Genomic DNA, 15,543 nt, shown 5'->3' on the forward strand with positions numbered 1-15,543 from the left:
GGCCGGGCCGCGGCGGGGCGGAGCGGGGGGTGGCCCCCGGCTCGGCTCGGCCCGGCCCGGCTCCGTCCTACCCTGCCCGGCCCGGGCCGCCCCCGTCCCCGAAGGGCGCCGCAGCGATCGGGCGGGCGGTGCCGGCCGAGCCGCGATCGCACCGCACCGGCTCCCTTCTCCTCCTTCTCCCCGTGCCCGCGCCGCCGCCGGTTCCCCCCGCGCGATGGAGATCGAGCGGCCGCCCGCCGCCCAGGTGAGGCGGGAGCGGGGCCGCGCCGGGGACCGGGGGGTACCGGGGGGGCCGGGGCGGGGCGGTCACGCGGGCGGCGGAGCACATGGCACCGCCCCGCCCCGGGCCGCGCTGAGTCACGGCGGGGGCGGGACCGCAGAGCTTACAGCCCCCCCTTCCCCCCCCCGAGGTCTGTCTGTCCGTCCGTCCGTCCGTCTGTCCGACCTGCGTGGGCGGCCCCGACCGACCGCCCGTTCCCCCCGGGATGCCCGGTAAGGAGCCCGTAAGCGGCACGGCCGGGGGGCAGCGGTTGGAGCCGAGGGGCTGCCCTCGTGTGTGTGAGCCCACGCGTGCCCGGCGCCTTCTCGCGGCGCTTTGGGGTCGGAAAGGAGCTGTGAGATCGTCTGGTCCAACCGGGGACAGCACCCAGGGCACCGCGGCTTGCACCCCGGCCTGCAGCCTGGGCGGCACCGTGTGGCACGCTGGAGGCAGATGGAGCTGAGAGGTCAGCTTGTGTGACCCCTGGTCGTCTTCTTGGGCTTGGGGTCAGGCAGTGGACCCCATCAGCGAGTGTCTGGTCTAACGATGGGTGCTAGCAACTGCAGCTTGAGTGGTCTTCCTCTTTAGTACTGCAAACCTGGAACTCGAGAGCCCTGAGGTTCCTTCTGCACATATCTGTACAGTAGGTGCTGCACAGTGCTTTGTAACACCAAATGTGCTTCCAGCATACCGTCTGCCCTGCTTTTAGGATAACGTGAGTAGTTCCTACATGTGGCATCTCCTTAACAGTGCCATGTGAACCCCATGCAGCTCACTGAATACCACTGCCTGCCCTCAGCCACAGCAGTTCCACCTGCCAGCAGGTTTCTGTAACCCCACCTGATACAGCCCGGGCCTCCGCCTTCCCTCAGTGGCTTCTGGGAATATACAACAACAAAAGTCAAACTCATGGGCTGGGTTCCCCATGAATTTCTTCTTGCCCATACCATCCAGCCACAGCAAGTTTGTTCTCACTTCTGAGAAAATCTTGATGCTGCTGATTGCCATGTACCTGCTTTTGTATCACCTTGCCCCATCTACCAGGACTTCTCTGCCAGCACACCTAGACTTTGTCACTCATTTGCCTGGTTTATCAAACTCTTTACAGAGCCACCTGTTACGATTTTCCTCCTTGAGCTCAACAGCTGGTGGCTTCTCCTCTCAAATCCATTCTGAAAAAGCAGTGTATTTTTTGGGTGGTAAATGGATTAACTTCTTTTAGCTATAACTTAAAATGTGTTTGTTAAATGGGGAATTCAAATATATTTTCTCATAAATTGTTCCCTTAGAATGAAAGACAGGGAACACCGTGTTTAGTCCTTCAGATGTGGCGAGCCGTTGACTGGGAGGGGTGTGTACTACTACAAACACCGTGCAGGCCCTTCGTCTTTCGTGTGCCTGGCAGCAGTTGTCATAGCAGTGAAGGTGAACGTGGAGGCCTGGGACTTCTCTAGCTCCGTAACCAGAATGTAATATCACTACTTTTTGCTAGACGCCTCAGCGGGAGTTAGCACAACTGTTGCCTGCAATACCCTTGGGGGAGAATACTCCTTTGTTGTAGTGCTTTTCCTGTAAATAGGGCACATCTCTACGTGCTGAGGTGAAATGGGATGTTGCCTAGTACACACTAGTAATGCAGGTGTCAAAACACATAATAAAAAAAAAACACAGGAACGTGTGTCAAGATGTTTCAAACCAAGTTTGCAAAACTATTATGTTCTCATAGTAGTAGTTTCCCTCTTCAGTAAACCTGAACTTACCAAAATTGCTATGCCTGCTGCTTTCAACCTTGTAACAGAGCAACAAGCTCATCAGTTATCATTCAGTCCTGAGCCTTGTGAGAAGAACAGAGCAAAAAGAAACACAAAGAATGAAGCTATGAGCTGCGTTTACACTGAAGTAACACCAAATGTATGACATAACCAAGTAAGCAAGTAATTGAGTATATATATTTAGGGTTTTTCTACCTACAGAACTGCCCAAAGAGTCTCTAGTGCAGTTAGTGATCTCTTCAGTCTAGAGGGCTTTAAGCAGGTATTACACCCACGTTTTTATGATGTGCTACATTAAGCTGTCAAGTGCATGGGTTTATTTTTGACTCCCTAATGGCCTATCGTTTCCACATGACACAGATTATGCAGGCAATGACAAACAAGTGTGTTGCTCAGGCCTGGCAACAAGCCTTTGATTTTTTTTGTTGTTTCTTGGTAACAAAGTTGAATAGAAGCATCTGTTGATAGATGAAGATATCAGTAGAAATATCTAACTATCCATCTATGTTTGTAGACACATTTCAGTATGGAAAAATACCTCAATTTTTTGTTGTTATCTCTGAAGGAACTGAAGGCATGGGGGCTGTTTAGTCTGGAGAAAAGGAGGCTGAGAGGGGACCTCATTGCTCTCTACTGAAAGGAGGTTGTGATTGTGAGGAGGGTGTTGGCCTCTTTTCCCAGGTGACAAGTGATAGGATGTGAGGCAAAGGCCTCAAGTTACACCAGTGGCGGTTTAGGTTTAGATTGGGTATCAGCGTATTCACGGAAAGGGTGGTTAGGCATTGGAGTGGGCTGCCAAGGGAGGTGCTGGGAGTCACCCCTCTGGAGGTATTTAAGAGATAGGTGGATGTAGTGTTTAGGGACATGGTTTAGTGGCGGACTTGTTGTGTGGATGGTGGGAGTTAATGGTTTTAAAGGTCTTTTCCAACATAAATGATTCTGTGATTCTTAAAATTACAGACAAGTGTGGCTGAGGAGGTAGATGAGAGTATCACAAGTTCTGTCCTAACTATGAATGCATTTATTCAGACACTGTCAGTTCTTATGTGCTTAACCATGGTGTGATGCTGCACCAAAAAAGGTTTCTGCAAAACCCACAAAACAATGTCTTTCAGTTAAACTAGTGGTAGATGTAATGCAATGTACTATGTTTAGCTGAAACGAATGTAGAATAATAGGAGATGACCATGGCAATTCTTTCAGGAGAACAACTAATTGGGTATTTTTTGTTACTGTAATAAACGTCCATCATATGGACGCTCTTCTGCATGCTCTCTTTGAAATGAGCTAAGAATTTACAGTTATATTGGAAATTGGTGGTAGCACAAGGAATTAGCTGCGTCGGAAAATGAGACATGAAGAAGCTTGTGGTTAGAACCCAAAGTTGGAGAAGACTTTGGCTTTGGAAGTTTGCTTGAAAAATATGTGGAAGAGACCAAACTGGAACGAAAAAGAACATTCAGTATAAGCAGAGAGCAGCTGGATGATTTCGTGTGCTTTAAAGAACTTTAGACGTTTTTATAGGACTGTGTGGGTGGTTAGGAAGGTTTGTGTACGTTTCTCACCAGCATTTATGGGCAAGAATAAATTTTGTCTCTCTGTCCATAACTTTTTTTTAATTGAGAAAACAAAGATGGTACAACATTTATCCTAAGTAAGAATGCAGCAGGCTATATATACTACTGAAAGCCAAGGATATTGTGAAAATCATGTTAGATTATTATAGGTGGTGTTGCCCTTGAATACCGTTTTGGTTTCTCCTAGTTTTTTTCCTCAAGCTCTGTATCTTAAATTTGCAAAGCAAAATACTGCCTGGCTTATGGGCAGTGCTACTTCTATGGTCCTGACTAAAATTAGTGTAGCAATAGCATATTGAACGTACTTTGTTAAAGAAGTCTCTGATACCTTTGTGGAATATGCTGGGGTTTGTGAGATGATGAGGAACACTAGTCCAACTTCAGGAGTTGGACTTGATGATCCATGTGGGTCACTTCCAACTCGGGATATTCTATGATTCTATTCTAGAAGTGGAAGGAGATAAATGTAATGCTTCTTAATTTGATTTCTCATTCAAAGCAACTTGTATTCTTGGTTAATATCATTTCTTCCTACATATAGTAGTCAAATTTTGTTAGATTTGGTCCCTCAAAGTAAACAAGCCCCAAAACAGCAAATCCTGCTACAATTTGTCATTGAAAAATGCTTGCAGTGCATTGATTTTTTTTTTTTGAAGGAGGGTGAAAGAAGTTGACTGCAGGTCCAGAAAAGGGTGAGCTTACACAGGGGAGAAGGAAATCTAGAAAATTCAGAAGAGTAGATGATACTGTGTGCGTGTTTATAACACTAGATGTATCATTCATTGAAAAGGAGGAGTTTGTTCAGTTTTTGTATCTAGAACATTGCTTCTTTCCCTTTTTCTTTGAAATTAATAAAGATAAGCTCTAAGGTGACTAAACCATTCACTAAAATTAGGCAAATTTGTGAAAGTGTGATGTCTTTACAGTAATTGTGCTGGCTGAGGTTAGTGCAGAACAAGTCTAGGCAGTAACCTGTTGGCATGGATTAAATATTAATCCCCTGCTGCTGTGGCTGAATTCCAGCCAGCAAAAAGCCCTCCAGAGTCTCCAGGTTAATCACCTAGTTAGAGTTTGTTTTGGCTTCCACCTCATTCCAACCCTAAGTAACCTGTTATTCTAATACAACACATTCCTAGAGAACTTAACTGAACTGACTTCAAACTGCTTTTTCTGCTACCGGGTATTATATCCAAGTTGGACTTTGTGCTATGGAATTCAACTTACGGTGAAGGGAAAATACAACACATTGGTCAGCTTAGTTGTTTTTCTGCAATAATCTAGTTTAACTGGTTTTGGAAACAATTCATCTGCTACTTGCGCAAGTCTTTTTCCATAAACCAATGAGAAGTCTGGTGGGAGTAGTTGGAAGTCATGACTTTAATGCTGTGTTATCCAGAGATGACTGATATACAGTGGTAAACTGAAATCCTGTTCAGGGTTGCTCAACAATAATAGCTTTATGGCATATTTGTTGATGAAGGTAAACAATTAAAGCATCCAATAAGAAATGAAGCCAGCAAAATTATCTGTAGTGTATAAAACTGTTAAAACATGAAAGGCTTATTTGAAAGAGACATGGGCAATTGCAATTCAAGTAAAGACAGTCGTTGTTTACTTTTTTCTTTCCTACCCAGTACCTGCTTTCTGTACAGGAAAAGCAGTAGTAGTACTCGCTAACTAATGGGATAGTGTGCGAGCTTTTCTACGGTGTAAGAACAGTGCTGGTACTCCATGTAGCACAGTACTCAGGCAAGCACAGGGGTAGTTCTGTCCCTGGATTTCTTTGCTGTGGAGGTTTTTAGATACAAATTTTAAGATTTTTCTTTACCGCTTTTAGAAAGGAAAAAAAAAGAAAAATACCTTTCCCAGCAGAGTAAGCAGAGTATGCCATTTTAATATTCATTTAGTTTTACCATGATATACATAGCCCATCAGTGCTTGTTTCAAATAGAAGCAGTCTCTCAGAATCAAAACTGGCACCATATATTTAAATATTAATTTGGATAACCAAGAAATATATAACAACGTCAAGTAAGGAGAAAAATGTTTCATGTATCTGACTCCTTCAGAGAAGAGGATTTGTCTTCATGTTATGAAGCATGTTCTGTTTTCTGTCTTCAGCCCTTTTGAATTCTTCGTAAAATATTTGGTCAGTTTTCTGTAACAGATACTGACTTTTGCATGGATGTGTTGTGTTTATACATGAGCTTTGTGTTTGGCTGCTAATTTCTACTTTAATATTCAGTTTAAAAGAGTTAAAATATTTCAGTATGTTGACCACAGAAATGTTGGAAAACTTATAGGAGCTAATAAGAGTATTAAGAGCTCTTAAAGTTAAGTTAGCATTGTTTTACCAGCAGAGTATAACTGCTCCTCCGTGGTGTAATGGTAATCCCCAGCGCAAATACGGATTGGCAAGATGGTATTTGAGAAAAATAGCGGGTGCAATTAATATACTACAGATCTGTTTGAAGTCTTTCATTAACTTAGTTTAGATTTCTGATTTTGGCCTGATTAGCTGCAGTTTTTATACTGGGAAGAAGGAATATAAAATAATGTTTATTTTTAGTAAAGTAATTGGAAAAGCAGTGTAAGTGACTGTTAATGTCTTCTATCTTTCCAGCTAAACTAAATCACTTCAATAATTGTCTTTGTTGTTGATGCTATTACAGTAGTGAGGGAGTTGAGACCACCCAACTTTGCACTTGTTTTGCAGAGTATTAAGATTTTTAGTCCTACTTCTGCAGTATTATTATGAGCAGTGAAATTAAAAAAGAGGAGAGGAAAAACTTCTCTTAAGTTTGGTGTTTTAGCAACAAGTTGTGTATGATCAGTTTGAAATGATCGCTTTCAAACCTTTTAAGGAAGTATCTTCTGTATGGCTATGAAATGTAAAGATAACAAATTTTTCTCCCTTGGCCTCACCTCTGTCTTGCAGTTTCAAAGTTTTATTGCTGTTTGCTGTATTAGTATTACATGCTGTCTCTTGTAAGTATGAAAAAACCCACTCGTGGAGACCGCTTGCAAAACAAAGTTTGCATACTTGAGAAATTGACTCAGAAGGAGCTTGGTTGATAGCCTGCCTTTGAGAAGTTTGTTTTGTGATTAAGGGTGTGCCTATTTGCTGTGTTTGAAATTAATTCCCATTAAATACTGAAGCAGCTACTTTTCTACGACTGAGTTACATGAAAAGTTGCCATGACTTCGATTTGCTTCCTGCTCAGGTCATCACCGTGTGAAGCCATAAAGAGCTATGATAAAAAGATCCCCAGGAGGGTTGCTTGTTTGAACCCTTGGGGTAAAATTAGTATCTCCCTACTTACTGCTATAATTAGAGTGGAGCAATTCCTGTACTGCTTTGGCTGTTTGAAGATCCCTGCCGCGAATTCACAGGCAGCACGTGGCTGATGCGAGTCTGCTGGTCCCACGTAAAATGGCGGCCTTTGCTCCACAGCTGGTGTTTGCTTCTGCTTCACCCAGGCACTCGGCCATTTCTTCTTTCTGTCTTCAGGAATTGTGTCCTTGAGTTGTGCCCTGTTGGGTAAGAAGGGTGAATTCTGTCCTAAAACAGGGTATTTCCAGTTAGATCGTGTGCAGTTGTATGACCAGACACAAGTTCCCCAGTCAGTTGGGTAATAAAGTGAGGGGCAAAAGTGGGTGGCGGGGTTGGGTAGGCAGCTTTGCAGGCTGATGCAGCTCAGCTGGGTAACAGATTTCCAGGAGCTTCATCAACAGAATGAGAACATAGGAACCTTAGCAGCAGAGGCCATGTTGTCAAGGTGAGTGCACCCCACGCTAGCTTCTTACACTAATGCTCGTCTTCACCAGTATCGCAGAAGTAGTGACAGATACATCCCAGTGCAGATAATGCAGCCATTAAGTGTACTGTAGGCCCTGGTGCGGTCGTCTGTGATTTATTTAATGTGAGGTGCATGGGCACGTTTGCTTAAAGCTGTTTTATAATGCTGAGTTTTATTGGTACATTTTTTTTTTTTGCTGTAGGTGGGCCTCGAGCAGGTCTGTGCGTCAGCTGTGGAATTTCTGGGAGATTGTTCTGCTGATACTTTTTAAAACAAAACAAAAAACTTGAAACTTCTGAAACAAGTATGATTTAAGATACTTAAGGATAAGGATGTTTAGGTGTCTCATACCTTTGTATGCCGAAGCACAGTAACTTCTGATACTATACTTCGTAATTTGTTTTGGCTATTTGAACTAGAATATAATACAGGATTATTGGGTTAATTCTTCAGCTAGTATAAGTTATTGTGACTCTGGACTTCTGTGGTTCTGTGGAGTGTTTTCCGGCTTGATTTGTGATCCTTTGCAATCTGCCACTTTAAGAATATAGTCTGCACGAATTCCACTTGGGAATCCTTGCTCATCTGATAACCAGTGTGAACATCTCTAGATATCTCTCATCATCTCTGTTTCTTTTTGCTGGTAAACTGAAGAATGGAATCTAATTAAATAATGAAACTGTTAAGGGAGATACAAGAAATCACTGAAGTACTTTAAATTATTCTGAAAAATGGTGTGCTGCTAGGATTAGAGCCATAGAATTATTTTAAATTCAAAATGAAGCTTGGGATGAGAGTTTTTGATAAATTGTGCGTGTATGTGGCAGAGATGATGAACAAGGTCTTACAAAATTCAAGTAGTAATGACAGAATTAACACTTAATATCTGACTTCATGAGTAATGATTTACCCTAACAAGATAACAGTCTCTCATTGTCTGAATTAATTCTGGTGTAGAAAAATTGTAGTCTTGCTTTTTTTTTTTTAACTGGCAGTTTGCTGCAATCTGGTTTTCCCAGTACTTACTGAGGCATAAGGAAGTAAAGTGTTTTGGTCAAAGACTGAAAACTGTTTGAGATCCAAACCTGACACTTTCTTTGAATTCCATGTTTTCATTTGTTTCAAGTGATCTGCATTTTTTCCTTTTTGCTTAACAAATGGATTTCAATTATATCTGGAAAGCAATTAAATCTTCTGTAATTTCTACCAGAAAAAGTCACCTGTAAACGCTGATTATAGAAACAGGCTGCTAAATAAACTTATTTTGTTTAACTGGGGGACTTGGCATAAGAACTCCGGTTTGGCGGCAGATATACAGGACAGTTACTTATTTTCTATTTGACACAGCAGCCAGTTGCTGCCCTTCAGCTGCTGATAGATATGCCTGCAGTGTGCAGGGATGTTTCACCCTGCCGTTAGAGATTAAACACTTTCTTCAGAGGCAGCAAGGTAAGTCTGTTTCTTCTCAACCCCTTCTGCCATCAAAATGGGATCGTTGTTAAGGATCTCCTTTTCATTTTATTATGCTGGTTAGAGTGACTTTTACAACAAAAAACATGTCTTGCTCAAATGCCGTTAGTGTAGTTTACCCCAAAGCCCAGCTGCAGAAGTTGGCATGCAGAAACTTAGAGACAAAAATGGGTAAGATACCTCCTTGAACCCCCAGCTGTAAGGAAGAAGGTCCTTCTTCTACAAAGCCAGGAAAACAGAAGGAACACATGGAATGAATTAAGAACTTTGAACATTGTCTCTGGGGTTGGTCTGCTGTTGGGACGGCTCTGCCTTGACTCACCACCGCCTCTTTCTGTGCTGAACTGGGAATACTGTGATGGCAGAGTAGAGGAACAGAGAGCAGAGAAAAGGTATCTTCGGCTCACGTTACAGGAGATGTGAAAGAATTCACAAGGGCATTTGATCTAAACTTCAGTAATTTTTTTTTGTGATGATGCAGCTGGAGGGGAAAGGACGCATATAGTTTGGATGCTTAAGCCAAGGATATGAAAATAGTTTGTTTTCAACTATTTGCTTTTGTTACAGGATAAAAGATTTACTATGCTACTTCATTGGATACAGAATAATTGAAAGTGTAGTACTTTTCTGAAGGAAAAAGGAAGTTTAGCACTCTCCCTAATTCTCTTGGCAACCTGTCTTCTTTATCAGAGTTCAACATTCTCCTTTCAGAAGCTGCAGTGGAATGCCTTATCAGGCTGCAGCTTGTGGGCATGGGAGATAAAACTTTGCAGCTCTAGAAAATATCTAAAATGCTCTGTGTTGCCCTCCAAACTGTTTGTATAGAGCAGCCAACCAGCACATGCTTAAGGTTTTAACTAAGTTAACGTTTATTATGTAAATATTTTGCTTTATAAATGTCCAAAAGATCATTTCTTTTTTTTTTTCAGATAACAAACCCAGTTATCAACTAAAAATAAATGTTTAACAGGCAACACTGAGTGGCTTTGAATTTAAAAGTTCTTGATTTTCTGTAATATTCTTGCAAGCTGAATAGCTATCTCCTCTGCCCTTCATCCTTCCAAATATTTAATGTTTGTTAATCAGGAGCATGTTTGCTTATAGGTGGTAGAGGTGTATCGATACGTTTATTATTCAAGATAAACAGTCTTGTTTTGGTCATTGTAGCTGCTGGTAGAGGGTGTGAGGCAAAATGTGTCAGGGATTGACACCCACCTTGGTTTCTCAGGTACATCTGTCTATTTGATCAGAAGGCTGAAGGAGGCAGCCCTGTTAAAGCTTGCTGTATGGGCTGTGAGCCAGTGAGATGTTGGTCTGGGTGGAAGGACAGAATTATCGATGGCTGTGTTTGGGGGGGGGGTGGTTGTTGTTCTTTGAGGGCATGAAGAATTATTGTGTTTATAGTATTTGGTAAGAGTTTTAAAACCGTTTACCTTTTCTGGTTCATGTCCTGGAAGATGAATTAGCTCTTTTTGCTTTCAGAGTTTATAATGTGAGGACTACACAGGAATTTAAAAAGTGAGGGGTGGATTGCACAGCACAGATAGCTTTACTTTCTTATACGGTGTTGTTCAGTTCCTCAGTGTTTACGTTTTTTAAGCAAAAGCCATCTTTGTGTTCAAAAATGATAAATCGTCACAGGGACATGTGGCATGGTGGCCCTTCTCGGCCTTTCTTGTTTTAGTTGTTTAACTGTGTAAGACCTTCAGGTTGAAAGAGTTTTCTGAAACCTTCATAGGGATTAATGATTTTTCGAGGATTGCTTTTTGTTGAGAGAGATATGAATGACAGTGCTTAAGAAAACGAGCAAATAAAACACATCCTTGCCTCATTCTGTGGGAAAACAGTTCCTGTCATGTATCTCTGTGGCTGAAGGGGGGGGGAAAGCTGTACTAACTCCTTTCATGCAAATTTAATCGTGATTTCTATGATGTTTTGTAAACTTGGAGAATGCATTTTTGGTCATCAGCACACAGTTGGGCTATATTGTTATTTACTGAAACTTCAGTGTGTCATTAATGAAGGTTGTGCACGGTGTCAAATACACCATTTAACCGTGAATTACTTTGTTGGAAAGGTAAAGTGTTACCACAGAAAAGCTTGCCATGCTGGGCTCCCTTTCTCAAATCTGTCACGATCCTGTTGTTCCCAGTGGTGAGCAGTTGCATAGCAATGTATTTTGGCCTTTTCTGTGTTTTTATTCCCTCACAGAAACTAAACTGCCTTTTCAAGTATATTTGAACACCCAAAAAAGTGAGTTCAATGAGCTGAACTTTTCCCTCCATCATATGCTTAAAGGTAATCAGAAATACGTGGTTGCCATGTTGGGCCCTATTTATTTCTCTACGCGCAGTATGCGCTGACGCTAAATTCCCAGCATTCACTATCAGCACAGATGATGGATGTGAAGAGTGCACATCAGTTGCAAGGCTCTGACCCACAAAGGTGTTTTGTACCCGTGCCCCACAGAGTTCAGTGGGAGGCAGGCATTGAAGCACCGCCAGATGTGGGGTGCTGTGTATGGAGCACGGTGCAGCTCAACGCCTCTGCAGCAGAGTAACCATGTGGGTGCTGAGCATTACTGTCTGCTATGCACGGGCACGCTGGGCATTACTGTGTACCGATCGACACGTTTTCTGGAACTGTATGTTAAATATAAAAAGGAAGAAGCAACAAGACAAGGGCAATGTAGAGCTTTGAACTGGGAAGGCAATAAAGAAAGTGGGTCTGGTCAGACTTGGGTGCCATTGGGGAGTACTGTTGTACAAGTCATCTGAGATCACAGAGAACATCTTGGTAATTTCCAAAGCAGTGAATTGACTTCGGAATTACCAGTCCCGATAGAACAGCCCAAGTTCTCACTTTGTGTCCAGGCTACTCCTGCAGGCTGCTCTGAGGATGAGGGTGACAGACCAGTCCTGCCTCAGAAATAGGGTACTGGGATCCTGTTAGTTGTGGCAGGTTTCTTTCTGTCCATTTAATGTTTTTGTTGCTTAGTCCTTAAAAGTGTACAGTGCCTCATTAATGTTCTTTTAATGGAGTATTTTTTATGTAGAACAATCTCTGATTTTTTGTTTACCTTTGAATTATTACTTTTTATTCTTAGGCTCGTATTCATGTCATATATAAAGACATGACTTCTAGGTTGATGAGCTGTTTGTGTGGTGAGTTCTCTGAGTTTGAAGGCATCCTTGTTCTTTCCTTGTCGGCTGGGTTTGGAAGCATGGAGGAGTTTTTGTGATGCAGCCCTACGGGGTCGATGTCTGAAGGAGGGATGGTGGATGTGTACTGGCAGTGCAGTTAGTGAACCCCCTTTTCTAACCCTTGCAGATATCCCAGTTGCTTGCCCTTGTAGTTTGGCACATAAACAATGACAAAGTTGCTTGTGAGATTACTGGAGGGAAACTTGGTGAGACAAGCTTCTTGTTACACTAGAGCTTACAGTTTCCATATCCAGGCTGTTGTGTAGCTGTAAAAACACATCTGGTGCCTGTCCCCATAACTTGCCCAGCCATCAGCAAAATGACAGCTCAGTGTGGGCCTAACAGTAAGATTGCATTGGAGTGAAAACTTACAGCTCAAGAAAGTGTGTAAGTAATCCTTGAGAATATTTTGACCCATAACAGATACTGTGTTCTCATGCTTGGCTTGAAACACACATTTCCAAAAAATGTAATTCTAGTGAAAGCAAAATAGTGGCTAATAGTTTATAACCTGAGGTTAATACAACCTTATAAATGTTATTTACAGTTTAATTAGGTTCTTTTCTCCGTTTGTGTCTATGTTTTCTTTCTTCCTGATTAGTTTCATTGGACATAAGAGCATGTTATAATTTGACTGGGTCGGGTTTCCCAGATGACTGAGCCATTATTGTAAGCAAATCCTCTCCTAGATAAACTACTGAGTAGCCTGTGGCAGTGTCCGCTCACAGTACATGCCTGGCTGGGAACAGCAGGATAGCTTGAAGATAATCATTTAACAAGTAATTGTTTTCCAAGTACTGTAGGTTCCATATACAAAATGAATCGGGACACAAAGGCTTCTCTGTTACTATGGTTGAAAGATCAGCAGTACTTTCAGATGCTGTTTATTTTTTTACATTATTTGTTACTTTTATATTTGTTTGCCTGTTAAGGATATTTTTGCTGTATAAATGAGAAAATCCAGCAATTGCCATTTTTTTACGATAAAGTTTTTAACTTGGGAGAAAAAAAGGAAAGCTATTAGGACCAGCTTTTCCTGAAATGAAAAAGGCTTCTGGCTGGCTGCTATTTGAATGTCTTTCAAAATGGGGTTACGTGGTGCAGTACATGGTGATTAGACAGCAGCTAGAAATTAAGCCACAACAGAATCACTCATTTTACTTGCTGGGGCAGCAGAGCAGAGTTTTGTTGATGGATCAAGCATGTAAAAACAAATACACAGCCTAACCCACTCTTTTATAAAACAATCCCATTTTTTTTCCCAGCCTCATTATGCAACTTGTGCAATGGATTGTAACTTGTATACATACTTTGTGTGCTTATTGACTTAATCATTTTGTAATGCTGCTGGTGAAAGAGTAAAGAAATTGCAAGTAAATGGCTCTGTTAAGTTGAAAGGGGTTCACAATTTGAGTAGGGGGGCAACAACACTGGTATGCCAGCCAAATACACTGCAGAAAAGTGAAATTTAGATTAACGCAATGTAATTATGATCTGAAGGGGAAAAGGGAAGAATGGAAGCCATCTGACTGAAACAGCAGAGCAAAGAGGACATGTCAGATTCATTGCTTTACACACTGATGTTCCAGAAAGCAGGCTGGGACTCCAAGAGATTTAGGATGAAGTTTGAAGAATCTGGATGACACCCATAACCATTTTTGGCTTTTGCTTAGTACCCAGGGTAGTACTTATAAATATGGACACGGTTAGATTTAGTAAGAAAAGTTCATTGTCATTAGCTTACAACATTAGACCTCACTCTGCCTTTTCCTTTAGGCTAGGCCAGAAATAGGGGGATAGAATGAATGCATGACAGATTTGGCCATGAATACTAGAGAATAACTTTAAAAAATCCGATATTATACAAACAAAATAAGTAGTGATATCAGAGTAAGACTCTGCATGGTGCAAGCCATAGAAATGAGTGTGCTTGGACTATTTTTTTTCCTGAAATTTTTAAGATTTTGAGGAATGATCAGTGGTGGGATAATTCAGCCCCTGGAAACCACATCCTCTATATTAAACACAATTAATGTAAAGCTACTTTCTAAAAATTGATTAGATAACTTAGAAAAACACAGATGCTTCTGGAGCATGCAAGAGAGTACCAAAGCCTCCAGCAAGGAGATCTGTAGCACTGAGGAAGAATTCCCTCAGCTGTTGTACCTGAAATGGCCTCCTCAGGGCCGACCAGGCATGGGGGGGCAAAGGATGTGTGTATGTGTTTGTGATCATGGAGACAGATGGCCTGGAGAGGAGGATGCCACCACTCCTCCTGCTGCTCGGCCCTGGGCTGTGGAGGGGTGCCGGCGGCCTTCTGTGCACGTTCAATGTTTTAAGGAGGGGCATGGAGGTGGGGGTGGATGGATTTTGCAGAAAAGAAAGCTATTGTTGAAGTAAACTGCTATTTATGTCCCTTCTCCTTCTCTTTGCTGTCTTTGTGATGTGATTTTTGTCACATGTGGTCTTGCTCTACTGCTTGCATTAGGAGTTTGCAGCTTTTGGGGTTAGAATGAAGGTAGGCCTGGCTTATGCATTAATGACCATAAACATCCTAAAACAGCTATTCTTTATGGCAGTTGCATTCTTGCTTGTTTTACGTTCGTTAGGCTTAAAGAAAGCTAGCTGTATTTTCACAACTGTTGGGGAATATATGAGGTATGTCTTGTTCCTGGCGGTTTGGAAAGCTTGCTTGCAATAGCATGTATCACATGGGAAAGCTATCACGTTTACAGCTGTATGCAAAACCAGGTCTTACAATCATTGCCTGTGTTGATACCATTCCTGGAAGAAGGCACTTCAGGTGAAATATATAAATCATCCACTTCTCAGAGGAGTTATTTCTGGAGCAAGGGTTGGGAGGGTGGCAGGGCCCGGGGTGGTGTAGGGGCAGTGGCCAAGTATCGCTTGTGGAGGCAGATTGTCCTGCCTGCCGGTCTGAACCTCTCCTGGTCCGTGTCAGAAGAATCCCAAGACAACACTCTCTGAAGCTTTCTTAAGAATGCTGGGCAATCTAGCAGAGTAGTTTTTCAAGTGACTTAATTTATAAGAGTATATTCTGATGATTTGGCATTTATTAGGAGAGCTTGCTTGAGTACAGTGGGAGCTACAGTCTGAAATACGAGATGTATGTTAGGAGAGGACAGAGGCTAAACACTTCTAGCTAATGAAATACCAGAACTTCTTGTGTTCCTGGCCTGGCAAAGCACTCTAGAGCTTTCTTCGGTAAGAAAATGAAATTTGTGTACAAACATTTACGTTTCAGGGACTGAGCTTATTTCATCTGTCTCTGTTGGGGAAGAAGAATGTTGCGAGAAACATGGCCAGCATTTTTCAATGGGCTTGCTTATATAGACATGGAATGGAAATTCTCTTACAGCATTTGTTCTTTAAAGCTGTCGCTTTCCAATCCTTTTAGAGTAATTTTTTTTCAGGTAAGCCAGCCTTCTGGAGCATAGATCT

At 42.1% G+C, this 15,543-nt stretch overlaps 1 protein-coding gene across 7 annotated transcripts in view; it reads left to right on the forward strand.

Annotated features, from left to right (window-relative positions):
• Positions 1–15,543, forward strand: part of NFE2L2 (NFE2 like bZIP transcription factor 2) — a 27,441-nt gene continuing 11,898 nt past the window's right edge. The window contains exon 1 of one of the 7 annotated variants that reach the window (XM_080599501.1): positions 1–244. In XM_080599501.1, coding sequence (XP_080455627.1) covers positions 215–244 — 30 coding nt within the window. In that variant the 5' untranslated portion in view covers positions 1–214. Of the gene's footprint in view, positions 245–359; positions 975–1,044; positions 2,860–3,078; positions 7,388–7,460; positions 8,858–15,543 lie in introns of those variants that run through there. The other 6 variants (XM_080599507.1, XM_080599502.1, XM_080599506.1 and 3 more) reach the window with 6 other exon arrangements.

Source organism: Anser brachyrhynchus (assembly GCF_964034855.1).
Source record: "Anser brachyrhynchus genome assembly, chromosome: 7".
NCBI classification, from domain to species: Eukaryota; Metazoa; Chordata; class Aves; order Anseriformes; family Anatidae; genus Anser; species Anser brachyrhynchus.